At 42.4% G+C, this 17,399-nt stretch overlaps 1 protein-coding gene across 3 annotated transcripts in view; it reads left to right on the top strand.

Moving 5' to 3' along the window:
- Positions 1 to 17,399, top strand: part of METTL25 (methyltransferase like 25) — a 332,607-nt gene that overhangs the window by 271,633 nt on the left and 43,575 nt on the right. For all 3 annotated transcript variants that reach the window (XM_040344184.1, XM_040344185.1, XM_040344183.1), the window contains exon 12: positions 4,762 to 4,836. In XM_040344184.1, the coding sequence (XP_040200118.1) occupies positions 4,762 to 4,836 (75 nt within the window). The remainder of the gene's footprint in view (positions 1 to 4,761; positions 4,837 to 17,399) is intronic.

Below are 17,399 nucleotides of genomic sequence, written 5' to 3'. Positions count from 1 at the left end.
ACATCTGGGGCAGCGCTCATGCGGGACATTCCGAAAGGTCCTGCAAGTAGCATCTTTGGGGCGGGTTGGGAGCGATGTATTTAGCTCTCCCAAAATGCCCTGGCCATTGGAATTAATGGGCAGCACTGTCAAAGCGCCTGAAAAGCTATTTCAAAGTGCAGCAAAACTGGAGTTTTAAACCCCTTTTGGGGGATAAAAGCGTTGCAAAAGCACAGCTAGCACTTTAGCGCTATTGGCTGGCGCTTCAGTGTTAAAGCAGTCTTATTGTTTTGGCGTTTCTAAGTAGTTTTCTTGCAAAAAATAAAGTTGATTTATAAAGTGTGAACATTTTTTAAAATTGCTCAGGACACAAAATGGCTAAAGAATAAATGCAAAAACTAAACTAAAAAAGGACCGCATCAGTCAGCTGTTTGATGCCTTCCTAACAGAAATAAGGACTTTGTAACAACTTCAAGCTTACTTTTGTACCACACGGCTTACATTAGAACATCCATGGGCTGTTTGTGTCCATGGTGGCCATTTTTTTATTTATTTTTTTGTAAAAAAGCCTCCTTGTCTGCAGTTTGTGGACACAACTGGTGCTGGTTACTGAGGCATTAACACATGAAGCCCCAAACACTTGGGTCATATTTTGCAAAGGTATTGTTGCTGGGTTTGCAAAGGTCTTATTTACTGATTCAAGGCGGTACATTGCTGCCTGATTCTAAAGTCGTGTTTTTGTAATTCTCTTTGTCTTTTAACACTTATATTGCAAAAGGCCTACAAAGTTCATAAACCTGATATTGGTTATTTGTACTTATTACCAAACTGAAAAAAAGAAAAGAAAAGCAATGTAATTATGTTCACGGGAACATTACAGTAATGCCTTGCTTTGCTGCCGTCAGCAAAAGTATGTCTTTAATCAGCAAAGTGAAATTTACAAAATGTTGTTTTTACAACAGTTGAATAGATGTCATATTTATCCACATTACTCTGATGAAAAAGTTATTAATTAATATTTATTATTTTAACCTCCTCATATTGGAATCCACTTGTTTAGTTTAATTACATGACACTGCATCCTTCCCATCATATGAAGAAAATGGACTGAGTTAGCTTCTGGCAGTTTTAACTGCTTCCCGACCGCCGCATGTAGATATACGTCGGCAGAATGGCACGTACAGGCACATTGGCGTACCTGTACGTCCCTGCCTTTCCGCGGGTCGGGGGTCCGATCGGGACCCCCCGCTACATGCAGCAGTCGGATTCCCTCGGGGAGCGTTCCGCTCCGTCGCGATCGCTCCCCAGAGCTGAAGAACGGGGAGAGCCGTATGTAAACACGGCTTCCCCGTGCTTCACTATGGCGCTGCATCGATCGAGTCATCCCTTTTATAGGGAGACTCGATCGATGACGTCAGTCCTACAGCCACACCCCCATACAGTTGTAAACACACACTAGGTGAACACTAAATCCTACAGCGCCCCCTGTGTTTAATTCCTAAACTGCAACTGTCATTTTCACAATAAACAATGCAATTTAAATGCATTTTTTGCTGTGAAAATGACAATGGTCCCAAAAATGTATCAAAATTGTCCGAAGTGTCCGCCATAATGTCACAGTCACGAAAAAAATCGCTGATCGCCGCCATTAGTAGTAAAAAAAAAAAAATTAATAAAAATGCAATAAAACTATCTCCTATTTTGTAAACGCTATAAATTTTGCGCAAACCGATCGATAAACGCTTATTGCGATTTTTTTTACCAAAAATAGGTAGAAGTTTACGTATCGGCCTAAACTGAGGAAAAAAACATTTTTTATATATGTTTTTGGGGGATATTTATTATAGCAAAAAGTAAAAAATATTGAATTTTTTTCAAAATTGTCGCTCTATTTTTGTTTATAGCGCAAAAAATAAAAACCGCACAGGTGATCAAATACCACCAAAAGAAAGCTCTATTTGTGGGGAAAAAAGGACGCCAATTTTGTTTGGGAGCCACGTTGCACAACCGTGCAATTGTCTGTTAAAGCGACGCAGTGCCGAATTGTAAAAACCCCTTGGGTCATGTAGCAGCATATTGGTCCGGTCCTTAAGTGGTTAAAGTGATTCTAAAGAAAAAAACATTTTTAAAAATAAATAAATAACAAGTGTGATACTTTCCTGATCTGTGCAATGGTTTTGCACAGAGCAACCCCAGTCGTGGAACAATTATGCAGTATCTTACAAGCGAGTACAGCCCTCAAGTTTTTGTAAATATTTTATTATATCTTTTCATGTGACAACACTGAAGAAATTACACTTTGCTACAATGTAAAGTAGTGAGTGTACAGCTTATATAACTGTGTACATTTGCTTTCCCCTCAAAATAACTGAACACACAGCCATTATTGTCTAAACCACTAGCAACTAAAGTACGCCACTAAGTGAAAATGTCCAAATTGGGCCAAAGTGTCAATATATTGTGTGGCCACCATTATTTTCCACCACTACCTTAACCCTCTTGGGCTTGGAGTTCACCAGAGCTTCACAGGTTGCCACTGAAGTCCTCTTCCACGCCTCCATGGTGACATCATGGATCTGGTGGATGTTAGAGACCTTGCGCTCCTCCATCTTCCATTTAAGGATACCCCACAGATGCTCAATAGGGTTTAGGTCTGGAGACATGCTTGGCCAGTCCATTACATTTAACCTCTCTTTTCTTTAGCAGTGGTCGTCTTGGAGGTGTGTTTGGGGTCATTATTATGTTGGAATATTTCCCTGCTGCCCAGTCTCCAAAGGTAGGGGATCATGCTCTGCTTCAGTATTTCACGGCACATGTTGGCATTCATGGTTCCCTCAATGAACTGTAGCTCCCCAGTCATGGCAGCAGTCATGCAGCCCCAGACCATGACACTACCATGCTTGACTGTAGGCATGACACACTTGCCTTTGTACTCCTCCCCTTGTTGCTACCACACATGCTTGATACCATCTGAACCAAATAAGTTTAGCTTTGTCTTATCAGACTACAGGACATGGTTCCAGTAATCCGTATCCAAAGTCTGCTTGTCGTCAGAAAACTGTTTGCGGGCTTTCTTGTGCATCATCTTTAGAAGAGGCTTGTTTCTGAGACGACAGCCATGCAGACTAATTTGATACAGTGTGTGGCGTATGCTCTTAGCACTGACAGGCTGACCCCCCCACCCCTCAACCTCTGCAGGAATGCTAGAAGCACTCATACTGTGCTGCATCAGTTTCAGGGTCTTGTCAATCTTCTTATAGCCTAGGCCATCTTTATGTAGAGCAACAATTCTTTTTTTTCAGATCCTTAGAGAGTTCTTTGCCATGAGGTGCCACGTTAAACTTCCAGTGACCAGTATGAGAGCGAGCGAGAGAGAGAGAACACCAAATTTAACACACCTGCTCCCCATTCACACCTGAGACCTTGTAACACTAACAAGTCACATGACATTGGGGAGGGAAAATGGCTAATTGGGCCCAGTTTCACACTTGTGCGACTTTTCCTGCAACTTCATTGGGGAGAGAAAATGTCTAATTGGGCCCAGTTTCACACTTGTGCGACTTTTCCTGCAACTTTGGACATCAGAGTTGCATGACAAGTCGTACCCCATGATTTCCAATGATAAACATTCATATCTGTGCAACTTCAAGTTGCACTGACTTTAAAGTAGTCCCTTGTACTATTTAGGTCCGACTTTGATGCGAGTTGAGGTCCATAGACCTCATGTTTACACAGGCATTCCCAGAAATCATGTCAAAATTGTGGCCGCAAAATCGTGGGACTTTCAAGTCGCTGCAGTATGAAAGGGGCATTAGGGGTATACTCACTTTTGTTGCCAGCGGTTTGGACATTAATGGCTGTGGGTTGAGTTATTTTGAGGGGACAGCAAATTTACACTGTTATACAAGCTGTACACTCACTATAGAGCTGCACAATTCTTGCTAAAATGAGAATCACAATTGTTTTGCTCAGAATAAAGATCTTGTTAGAAAGAATCGTGAAATGCTGTTTTGAAGATCAGGAAGAGAAAAAAAAATGATTTTGATTCTAAGCGATTAATCGCGCTGCTCTAACTGACTGCTTTACATTATAGCAAAGTGTAATCTCTTCAGTGTTGTCACATGAAAAGATATAATAAAATATTTACAAAAATGTGAGGGGTGTACTTTTGTGAGACGCTGTACACAGTAGAATCTGTTGCTACATTACTGGTACTGAATCAACAAAAAGGGGTTGATTTACTAAAGGCAAATAGACTGTTCTATCCTCAGTAATTCTAAAAATAAATAGAACAAAAGGTTGCATATAGATCTCTTTATATTTGTAAGGGGGATGTAATCTTTTTTGGGGGAGAAAACAGAAGTATGTGAACAGCCCTTTCAGAATGTTCTGCAACTGTTCCCCCAGTACCTGTTTGATCGTGTATTTAATGATTCAATATTTTCTTATGGATTCTATGCTTTATTATTACTCTTCTGTCAGTTGACTTGTAATCCCCATCTTGCACCACCTTGTTGAAATAACTGTATAAAGATTCAAAATGTGGCTACCTCCATATTTATAGCTAACCATTTGTCTTTCCTTTTTTGTTTCTTAATGTATTTATGTCAGATACAATGGTTTTTGTTTGGTTTGGATTCTGCTAATTTTGCAGCTGGCAACTGGAGTACATTCATAAATCATCAGCATAGCCTTTTCTTTTGTTCTTTAAAAAAAATGACACAATGGTAATTACATTGTTTCTTTTCTTTCTTTCTATCTTTTTTTTTTTTTTTTTTGCAGCTTTCAGACCAGGAAATAATGGGATACTACAAGAAGTATGATCCCAGAAGAAATGAGCTGGAGGCTTTTAATAGGGTAACATTACAGTATTTTGTGTCGGAGCATAATTTAAAGCTTTGGATCTTTGCATAACATTAATTGAAGCACATTTGCATATGTTATGTTCTTGATAATCTCCATTTCAAATTATAGCATCCTTTTTATTCACAGAATATTGAGTGATTCAATTTAAAAAAATCCTTGAATTTATCCCGTTAAAGGAAAGCATACTTTATAAATTTTAGCCTGCTAAATTTAATTCCAACCATTTTGAATGCTGTAACTGGACAACAATTGTGCTTTAATCAAAAACAACTATTTGTGCTCTGCAGTTGTGTTATTTTATAATGTGTTTCTAATATGTGCGTGAACTTGTTTGTGTATTGATGGTTTAGATGTATAGGATAAGTGCCCATTTTCCCCCTCCCTTATCACATTCACAATAAGTCAATCTTCTCTCCAATCCTGTTCCTCTGAGATCTTTTTTGTGTGGTCTGTTTGGTGCCACATAGCCTCTATAAAATCATCAGAGTAGTTTCTGCAGATATGTGCTGTGGCCAATATTAACTTGAATTATGTAAGGTAGGATTAAAGTGGTTGTACAGTCAGAAGTTTTTTTTTTTATCTTCATTATTTGCATTAAGATAAAAAACCTTCTGTGTACCTGAGTCCCATCTCTATCCAGCAATATCCATGAGTTTCTCTGCTGTTCAGGACTCTCCCTCCTGATTATGATATATTTACTCCTGCTGCTGTCAATCAAACTCAGTTAGCGAATCATGAGAGGGACAGGGCCGGGCGGGACCGCAGCTCTCTGTCTGAATGGATACATGGAGCTGCAGCTCGGCTCAGGTGCCCCCATAGCAAGCTGCTTTCTGTGGGGGCACTCAATAGGAGGCAGGATAGAAAAACACAAATGTGTTGCGCTGGGAGCATATGGTATCTTAAATTAAAATTAATATTAAACAGCAGCTATCACAATATGCATGGACAAGGGATAAACAGATATATGGAAATTGGTGACGTGCTTAAAAAAGTTTATTATGAACCCAAAATATATTGCTGGCACAGACTCAACTGGCAGAAGCATGTAAATATAATCCACTCTTAAAAGTCCAAAATAAGCCAAAGGGATGTGTCTTGAGGTATCAGATAAGTGAAGAGACCGCCACCGTCACCCAAACACATTGCCTCTTACCCTTTGGTAGATTATTATTATTATTATTATACACGATTTATATAGCACCAACAGTTTACGCAGCGCTTTATAATGTAGAGGGAGGACAGCACAATTACAGCAAATTTAACTGCGTGCTTGTAGAGAGAGTTCATCCGGAAAAAAAAAATCACTTGTACAAAGATAAACCAGTTTTCAATTTATTGGTATCACAGTGTTGAATATGCTGTAAATGAATTTCTCATTGATAAAATGTGTGAATTGCATAGGGACAAGCGAATACATCCATTAGAAATTGATATACTGTATGTCATTAGATCCAGTTTTGTCATTCATTCTGTCTTAATATCAATGAATTATGGGGGAAACTAAAGGAACCAAAAAAATAGGGTAAGCCCCCATGAAATTGAATTACTGTGAAAAAACTGAACAGACTCATGAATTAATAAATGTACCATAATGCATAAAATATGACTGACATCTTACTGCTGAACTTTGCCCAAAAGGGGAAGTTCCACTGTTCCTCCTCAGACCCCCTCCCCCACGCCTTTGTCAAGATTGGCATATTTTTTGGGGGGAGGGAGAAGGGGGTACCTGGTTTTGTTCGGTACCCGAACCCGGGCTCTTTTAACCCTTTATACGGCTGCTAGCAGGGGTTGAAAGCGCCTGCTAGCGGCAGAAAAGTGCCTCTAAATGACGATAAAGCGCTGCTAAAACTAGCGGCTCTTTACCACTAATGCGGCTGTGCTGTCAGTGTGAAAGGGGTCTAAACATAGAAATATGGACCCGGATTCAAGTAAAATTGCGCATTTTTTACGGAGGCGCAGGGCAACGTTTTTGCCCTGCGCCCCCGCAAATTTACTGCGCTGCCCTTGATTCACGGAGCAGTAGCTCCGTAAATTGCGTGGGCGCGCCGGCAAAATGCCCGGCGTAAGCGCGCGCAATTTAAATGATCCCGTAGGGGGCGGGAATCATTTAAATTAGGCGCGTTGCCGAGCGTAGAGCGCATGCTCCGTCGGGAAACTTTCCCGACGTGCATTGCAGCAAATGACGTCGCAAGGATGTAATTTGCTTCAAAGTGAACGTGAATGGCGTCCAGCGCCATTCACGATTCACTTACGCAAACTACGTAACTTTCAAATTTCGCGACGCGGGAACGACGGGTATACATAACATTGGCTGCCCCTGCTAATAGCAGGGGCAGCCTTACGCGAAAACCGCCGTACGGAAACAACGTAAATTGCGTACGCAGGGCTCGCGCAACGTTGTGAATCGGCGTTAGTGTGCAATTTGCATACTATACGCTGAGCACAACGGGAACGCCACCTAGCGGCCATCGCAAGAATGCAGCCTAAGATATGCGGGCATAAGAGCCTTATGCCGCGCATATCTTAGGCTGCAGTCGGCGTAACGAGGTTCCTGAATCAGGAGCATTCGTTACGCCGGGGCAAGTAAGCAATTGCGCTGTGTAACTTATGGTTACACAGGCGCAATTGCTTCTTGAATCCAGGCCATGGTCTATAGTGTGCAATCAAATGGAGCATCAGGTACTGTAGATACATCCTCTGTAATAAGGTATATTTAACCACTTAAGCCCCGGACCAATACGCTGTCTAAAGACCAAAGGTGTTTTTACAATTTGGCAATGCGCTGCTTTAACTGGTAATTGCGCGGTCATGCAATGTTGTACCGAAACGAAACTTGCGTCCTTTTCTTCCCACAAATAGAGCTTTATTTTGATGGTATTTGATCGCCTCTGCGATTTTTATTTTTTGCGATATAAACGCAAAAAGACCGTAAATTTTGAAAAAAAATGATTTTTCTTATAACAAAGTAAAAAAAATCGAATAAACTAAATTTTAGTCAAACATTTAGGCCAAAATGTATTCAGCCACATGTCTTTAGTAAAAAAAATCGCAATAAGCGTATATTTATTGGTTTTCGCAAAAGTTATAGCGTCTACAAACTAGGGTACATTTTCTGGAATTTACACAGCTTTTATTTTATGACTGCCTATCTCATTTCTTGAGGTGCTAAAATGGCAGGGCAGTACAAACCCCCCCCCAAATGACCCCATTTTGGAAAGTAGACACCCCAAGGAAACTGCTGAGAGGCATGTTGAGTCCATTGAATATTTAATTTTTTTGTCCCAAGTGATTGAATAATGACGAAAAAAAAAAAATGTTTACAAAAAGTTGTCACTAAATGATATATTTCTCACACATGCCATGGTTATATGTGGAATTGCACCCCAAAATACATTCTGCTGCTTCTCCTGAGTACGGGGATACCACATGTGTGGGACTTTTTGGGAGCCTAGCCGCATACGGGGGGCCCCAAAACCCAAGCACCGCCTTCAGCATTTCTAAGGGCACAAATTTTTGATTTCACTCCTCACTACCTATCAAGGTTTCGAAGGCCATAAAATGCCAAAATAGCAAAAAAAAAAACCAAATGACCCCATTTTGGAAAGTAGACACCCTAAGCTATTTGCTGAGAGGCATGTCGAGTCCATGGAATATTGTATATTTTGACACAAGTTGCGGGAATATGACAAACTGATTTTTTTTTGCACAAAGTTGTCACTAAATGATATATTGCTCACACATGCCATAGTTATATGTGGAATTGCACCCCAAAATACATTCTGCTGCTTCTCCCGAGTACGGGGATACCACATATGTGGGACTTTTTGTGAGCCTAGCCGCATACGGGGCCCCGAAAACAAAGCACCGCCTTCAAGATTTCTAAGGGCATACATTTTTGATTTCACTCCTCACTACCTATCACTACCTATCACAGTTTTGAAGGCCATAAAATGCCAAGATGTCACACAACCCCCCCAAATGACCCCATTTTGGAAATAAGACACCCCAAGCTATTTGCTGAGAGGCATGTTGAGTCCATGGAATATTTAATTTTATGGCCCCAAGTGATTGAATAATGACCAAAAAAAAAAAAAAAAATTTTTACAAAACGTTGTCACTAAATGATATATTTCTCACATATGCCATGGGCATATGTGGAATTGCACCCCAAAATACATTCTGCTGCTTCTCCTGAGTACGGGGATACCACATGTGTGGGACTTTTTGGGAGCCTAGCCGCGTACGGGACCCCGAAAACCAATCACCGCCTTCAGGATTTCTAAGGGCATAAATTTTTGATTTCACTCCTCACTACCTATCACAGTTTCGAAGGCAATAAAATGCCAAAACAGCACAAAACCCCCCCAAATGACCCCATTTTGGAAAGTAGACACCCCAAGCTATTTGCTGAGAGGCATGTTGAGTCCATGGAATATTTAATTTTTTTGCCCCAAGTCACTGAATAATGACCAAAAAAAAAAAAATACAAAACGTTGTCACTAAATGATATATTTCTCACACATGCCACGGTTATATGTGGAATTGCACCCCAAAATACATTCTGCTGCTTCTCCTGAGTACGGGGATACCACATGTGTGGGACTTTTTGGGAGCCTAGCCGCGTACGGGGCCCCGAAAACCAAGCACTGCCTTCAAGATTTGTGTGAGTGAAATCAAAAATTTATGTCCTTAGAAATCTTGAAGGCGGTGCTTGGTTTTCGGGGTCTCATACGCGGCTAGGCTCCCAAAAAGTCCCACACATGTGGTATCCCCGTACTCAGGAGAAGTAGCAGAATGTATTTTGGGGTGCAATTCCACATATAACCATGGCATGTGTGAGAAATATATCATTTAGTGACAATGTTTTGTACATTTTTTTATTTTAATTTTTTTTGGTCATGATTCAATCACTTGGGGCAAAAAAATTAAATATTCCATGGACTCAACATGCCTCTCAGCAAATAGCTTGGGGTGTCTACTTTCCAAAATGGGGTCATTTGGGTTTTTTTTGTGCTATTTTGGCATTTTATGGCCTTCGAAACTGTGATAGGTAGTGAGGAGTGAAATCAAAATTTTGCGCCCTTAGAAATGCTGAAGGCGGTGCTTGGTTTTCGGGGTCCCGTACGCGGCTAGGCTCCCAAAAAGTCCCAAACATGTGGTATCCCCGTACTCAGGAGAAGCAGCAGAATGTATTTTAGGGTGCAACTCCACATATAACCATGGCATGTGTGAGCAATATATCATTTAGTGACACATTTTTCTTTTTTTTTTTTTTTCTCATTATTCAATCACTTTGGACAAAAAAAAAAAAAATCAATGGACTCAACATGCCTCTCAGCAGTTTCCTTGGGGTGTCTTCTTTCCAAAATGGGGTCATTTGGTTTTTTTTTGTGCTATTTTGGCATTTTATGGCCTTCGAAACTGTGATAGGTAGTGAGGAGTGAAATCAAAAATTTACACCCTTAGAAAGCCTGAAGGCGGTGATTGGTTTTTGGGGTCCCGTACGCGGCTAGGCTCCCAAAAAGTCTCACACATGTGGTATCCCCGTACTCAGGAGAAGCAGCAGAATGCATTTTGGGGTGTAATTCCACATATGCCCATGGCATGTTTGAGCAATATATCATTTAGTGACAACTTTGCGCAAAAAAATATATATATATATATATATATTTATATTTCCCGCAACTTGGGTCAAAATCTAAAATATTCCATGGACTTAAGATGCCTCTCAGCAAATAGCTTGGGGTGTCTACTTTCCAAAATGGGGTCATTTGGGGGGGTTTTCAATTGTCCTGGCATTTTATGCACAACAATTAGAAGCTTATGTCACACATCACCCACTCTTCTAACCACTTGAAGAAAAAGCCCTTTCTGACACTGTTTGTTTACATAAAAACATATTATTTTTTTGCAAGAAAGTAAAGTTGAACCCCCAAACATTATATATTTTTTTAAAGCAAAGGCCCTACAGATTAAAATGGTGGGTGTTGCAAAAAAAATTTCCACACAGTATTTGCGCAGCGTTTTTTCAAACGCATTTTTTGGGGAAAAAATACACTTTTTTTTATTTTAAAGCACTAAAACACACTATATTGCCCAAATTATTGATGAAATAAAAATTATGATCTTAGGCCGAGTACATGGATACCAAACACGACATACTTTAAAATTGCGCACAAACGCGCAGTGGCGACAAACTACATACATTTTTAAAAGCCTTTAAAAGCCTTTACAGGTTACCACATTAGATTTACAGAGTAGGTCTACTGCTAAAATGACTGCCCTCGATCTGCCCTTCGCGGTGATACCTCACATGCATGGTGCAATTGCTGTTTACATATGACTCCAGACCGACGCTTGCGTTCGTCTTTGCGCAAGAGCAGGGGGGGACAGGGATGCTTTTTTTTTATTTTTTTATTTTTTTATATATTTATTTCGCTTTTTTTATTTTATTTGTTAACTGTTCCTTCCATTTATTTATTTTTTTACCATTTTTATTGTTATCTCAGGGAATGTAAATATCCCTTATGATAGCAATAGTTAGTGACAGGTACTCTTTTTTTTTTTTAAATGGGGTCTATTAGACCCTAGATCTTTCCTCTGCCCTCAAAGCATCTGACCACACCAAGATCGGTGTGATAAAATGCTTTCCCATATTCTCAATGGCGCCGTTTATATCTGGGGGGGGGGGACATTCCCTCCCACTGAATGTAAAAGCAGTCTAGAGGCTAATTAGCCGCTAGGACTGCTTTTACATGAAAGCCGACCGCTGGCTGAAAAGAATGATACCAAGATGATGCCTAAACCCGCAGGCATCATTCTGGTATAACCATTCAAAGTCCTGCAACATACCAATACGTTGATGGTTCTTGTTGGACATGTATTGTAATCTTTTTTTTTTTTCATGCAGTCTGTTGGCTGAACAAAAAAAAGATTGATCGGTGGGTATGCCCACCATTAGAATACCTCCCTTCATCCACCCACTTCTAATGATGGGCATACATGCACCATTTATATATGCCGAAGCATGGGGGCATCCTCCCGCAAAAAAGTTATGCCGCGTACGGTCGGACTTTTCTATGCCGCGTACACACGGTCGGACTTTTCTATGCCGTGTACACATGGTCAGACTTTTCCACAGGAAAGCCTCCGTAGGAATGTCAACCGTATGTACGCGGCATTAGGAGCAAAATCGCTCCTCCGCCCCTAATGCCCCCATGCTCCGGCATATATGCTCTTTTTTGAACTGTAGTGGTGAAATCACCTCCTACAGCATTGGAGTCGCGGCTTTATATATCGTGGAAGCAAACGCTGTTGCTGTCACGCTAAATAAATCCGCACTGCAACTGAATGGCGTACCTGCTAAGCAAATGATGGTTAACATTAAAACAAAGTAACATTCCAGTATAACAGTAAGATCATACCATACCTGCAAAGCAAATACCTATAAAAAAACATAGTAAAAAATAAAACATTTTTTAACGCAACCTGTGCCTAAAATATATATATGCCAAAGCATGGGGGCATCCTCCCGCAAAAAAGTTATGCCGCGTACGGTCGGACTTTTCTATGCCGCGTACACACGGTCGGACTTTTCTATGCCGTGTACACATGGTCAGACTTTTCCACGGGAAAGCCTCCGTAGGAATGTCAACCGTATGTACGCGGCATTAGGAGCAAAATCGCTCCTCCGCCCCTGCTGCCCGCATGCTTCGGCATATATGCTCTTTTTTTTAACTGTGGTGGTGAAATCACCTCCTACAGCACTGGAGTCGCGGCTTTATATATCGTGGGAGCAAACGCTGTTGCTGTCAAGATAAATAAGTCCGCGCAACAGCTGAATGGCGTACCTGAAAACAGTAAAATAAATTACATACCTGAAAAGCAAGCATGAAAAAACATAACAACAATAAAACTTTGCAGAATAGAATACAGTAAAAAAGAGCAGAACAATAGAGAGAGAATAGAGAGGGAGAGAACAATAAAACGACAACTATTTTTGGTTTTTTTATTTTATATTTTTTTGTGTGTTTTTATTTTTTACTTTTTTTTTTTTTTTTTTTAACACTTTTTTTTGTAACTGTGAACTGTAACTTCAACTTTTCGGTTCCAGGTTTGGGTCTCTCAAAATGCGATGGCATCTTGGGAGACCCTGTGTGAGTGTGCCTAGCCTGTGAAATGTTTCACCCTACACTAATAATTAACGTGTGTGTGGAAGCGTTCAAAACATTCACCAATACAAAGACCAGGATTGCCAGGACATTTGGGACAAAAATAACGGGTGTCACGCCTAAATCCGCGCTTGGTACAGACACGACATTTTCTTTGGGGGGCTCGTTGGGTAGGGGTACTCGGGAGGACATAAGAAAAATGCCTCTCATGCAGTCGGCTTACTGCATTTGGTAGGAGATGGTGAGGTACAATACCGCCTGGATACAGGAGTTCTGTGATGATATCCCTCTGGAATTGAAGGAAGGATTCATTCCGTCCTGAAGCTCTGTATACGACATGAGCATTCAGTAGAGCCAATTGAAATAAATGTAGAGACACTTTTTTGTACCAGCGTCTCGTCTTACGGGCAATATGATACGGCGCCATTAACTGGTCGTTGAGGTCCACCCCTCCCATGTTTTGGTTATATTCGTGGACACAGAGGGGTTTCTCCACAACACCAGTCGCCGTACGAATTTGGACTGTCGTGTCTGCGTGAAGGGTGGTAAGAACGAAAACATTCCTATTGTCCCGCCACTTCACAGCGAGCAAATTTTTACATCTGCAGCAGGCTCTCGCCCCCGGCCTAACACGGGCATCTACAAGCCGCTGGGGGATGCCCCGGCGATTAGGTCGCACGGTGCCACATGCTCCAATCTGTTGATCAAATAAGTGGCTAAAAAGTGGCACGCTGCTGTAAAAATTGTCCACATACAAATGGTACCCCTTTCCGAATAAGGGTGACACCAAGTCCCAAACAATCTTGCCAGCGCTCCCCATGTAATCTGGGCATCCTTCCGGCTCTACCTGACTATCTTTTCCCTCGTAAACCCTAAAGCTCCATGTGTAGCCTGTGGCCCTGTCACAGAGCTTATAGAGCTTGACCCCGTATCTGGCACGCTTGCTGGGAAGGTACTGTTTGAAAGACAAACGGCCAGCAAATTTAATCAGGGACTCATCAACGCATACAACCTGCTGGGGATTAAACAAGGCTGCAAAACGTTCGTTGAAATGGTTTACGAGGGGCCGAATTTTGTAGAGCCGGTCAAATTCAGGGTCTCCACGTGGACGACAAAGTGCATTGTCACTGAAATGCAGGAACCGCAGGATCGCCTCGTATCGTCTCCTGGCCATGTGAGCAGAGAAAATGTACATATGGTCAATGGGATGTGTGGACCAATACATCCGCAATGACGGAAATTTGTGTATGCCCATGTTGAGGGTAAGGCCCAGAAAGGTCTTAAATTCGGAAACCTCGAGAGGTTTCCATTCTTTGGCAAGGCGAGACTGGGGGTTAGCGGCGATGTAAGTACCAGCATATAAATTAGTCTGGTCCACAATAGATCTATAGAGATCTTCCGTGAAATACAGCGAATAAAAATCAAGTGACGTAAAGTTCGCTGTATCCACCTGAATACCGGGTTGGCCAGTGAATGGGGGAAGTACAGGTGCTGTAGAAGTGGTGGGGACCCAATCAGGATAGGCAAATTCTACAGGAAGGGCACTATGGGCACGACGGGCCTGTCTCTGTCTTCTTCTTGGTGGCAGCGGGACACTACTTGTGCTTGCCACATCGCCAGCTTCAACTGCACTTATGGGACTCGCCACGTCACCAAGTGTTACTGCAGTGCTGGATAAACGACCAGGGTGTACTAGGCCGCTGGTGCTTGCCAATTCACCAGAAGGAATAGCGGCGCTAGTACTGGATCTCTGCTCCATACGAGGGTCCTGCGGTTCTTGCTGCTCAACAACATCAGAATGGGATCGGGTACGCCTGGCCTTAGCAGGGACCTCAACTTCGTCGTGCGAGCTATCTGACATGGAGCCGCTGTCGTAAATGGGTTCATATTCTGAGCCAGAATCTGTCAGATGCGTGACCTCCTCCTCTTCACTATCTGACATGCACATGAACTCCAAGGCCTGCTTATCATTGTACCTTTGGTTTGCCATTTTGGACTCTAAATTTAGTGGTACAATGGTAAGGATTCACAGGTAAAAAAAGCACCTGACTATAGAAAAGCAAATGTAGAAAACGCTTCAAAAAAAACTGTAAGCGATCGCAGGGATCAGGCCTGTCTCTGCGAACGCTGCAGTTATGTGTCTTGTGTTTTGTAAGTGACAGTGATCGATCGATACTGCACTTGGGTGGGTTGGGCTGGGCAGAGGGGGAAAACGCAGGTGCTAGCGGGTATCTGGGCTGATTCCGCTAACAATGCGTTTTTGGGTACCCTAAACTGCTGGGTACGCTAGTATAGATCTGATCAGATCAGGTATCGATCCGTTCAGATCCTATACCACTAAGGGGGGTGTATGCTTAGCGAGTGGGTGTAAGCGGTACTGGCTCTAACCTAACGCTGCCTGGGGCGACGCAGACCCTGACTGGCGCTAAAATTAAATTTATATCACCCGCCGGGTGATCAGGGGGTTAAACCTATTGGGTTATATACGGCGGGTGCTCTGATGCTATAAACAGCAAACTAACCAACCAGCGTCAACCGTAACACTTATACGGTGATCACTGGTGAAAGGGTTAACTAGGGGGCAATCAGGGGGTTAAAACCTTTATTCGGTAATATATGGGGGTACCTAACGCTTTCTAAAAACCTGGTGGCGAACCTAAAATAACTAAATAACTAACTGGCTAACCACGTCACCAGTGACACTTATACAGTGATCAGTGGTGAAAGGGTTAACTCTAGGGGCAATCAGGGGTTAAAACCTTTATTTATGGGGGTACCTAACGCTATATAAACCTGGCGGCGAACCTCAAAAAAAACTAACTGCCTAGCGGCAACAGTGACACTAATACAGCGATCAGAAACCGATCGCTTAGTGACACTGGCAATAGGGGTGAAAGGGTTAACTCTAGGGGCAATCAGGGGTTAAAACCTTTATTTATGGGGGTACCTAACGCTATATAAACCTGGCGGCGAACCTCAAAAAAAACTAACTGCCTAGCGGCAACAGTGACACTAATACAGCAATCAGAAACCGATCGCTTAGTGACACTGGCAATAGGGGTGAAAGGGTTAACTCTAGGGGCAATCGGGGGTTAAAACCTTTATTTATGGGGGTACCTAACGCTATATAAACCTGGCGGCGAACCTCAAAAAAAACTAACTGCCTAGCGGCAACAGTGACACTAATACAGCGATCAGAAACCGATCGCTTAGTGACACTGGCAATAGGGGTGAAAGGGTTAACTTTAGGGGCAATCAGGGGTTAAACCTTTATTGGGGGGGGGTAGGGGGCTACCCTGGACCTAAAGGGGCCTAAACCTAACTGCCCTGACACTTTTTTCTGTCACACTGACACTAAAAGCAGTGATCAGAAAATAAATGATCACTGCAATCAGTGACACTGTGACAGGGGGTGATCTGGGGGTGCTGGGGGGGTGATCGGGGGGGGTTATGTGCCTATGTGTGCTGTGTCAGTGTGCTGTTGGTGCAACTCACAGTACTGACGTCTTCTCTCCTCTGGAACCGGACGAAAAGACCGCCAGAGGGGAGAAAACGTCACTTCCTCCCTGCCTGTGTTTACAGTTACACAGGCAGGGAGGGCTCAGGTGGAATCCGATTCGCCGAGGGAGATCGAGAGGGGACGGCTGGAAACCAATAGCCGCCCCCTCCTCCCGGACCTCCCGTACACCGTTCCCGGCCGTCGCATGTACCGGAGGGGGTCCCGATCGGACCCCCGAACCCAGGTAAGGCGGGGACGTACCTGTACGCCCATGTGCCTGTACGTGCCATATTGTGGACGTATATGTACATGCGGTGGTCGGGAACTGGTTAACTATGGCCAGTTTCTTCTGTAATAAGGTATATTTAACTATGGCCAGTTTCTTAAGTGTTGTAAAGAATAAATATATAGGACATACATATGAGACAGCTCACACCAGTAAATTATACCCATTTGTTTAAACTGAGTAGTGTGAATTTTTTTTTTTTACCAGTCTTGTCAAACAGCGTACAATACTCTGTCAAGATAACAAAAGCACATATAGTCCAATGAAGATCAGAAAATGGAGTTGCTAGTTATGTGCTCTATGTCTAACCAGGTGGATTTGTGTTATCCATGCAAATTTTCACAATAGCATCTCATCTTAGGGATGATTTCCTCTTTTATGACCACCAACTCTTAACCTAATCCTCAACAATTGCAGGTTTGACCTTCCCTCTGTAATGCCCTGTGCACTCGATTGGAATTTCCATTGGGATAAAATCCGATGGAATTTTCCGTCGGAATTCCATTCAAGCTGTCTTGCATACACACTGTCAGACCAAATTCCAACCGTCCATAACGCGGTGACGTAAAACACTACGACAAGCTGAGAAATATGAAGT

Source organism: Rana temporaria, chromosome 3 (assembly GCF_905171775.1).
Source record: "Rana temporaria chromosome 3, aRanTem1.1, whole genome shotgun sequence".
NCBI classification, from domain to species: domain Eukaryota; kingdom Metazoa; phylum Chordata; class Amphibia; order Anura; family Ranidae; genus Rana; species Rana temporaria.
This window is presented reverse-complemented; position numbering and strand designations above follow the sequence as displayed.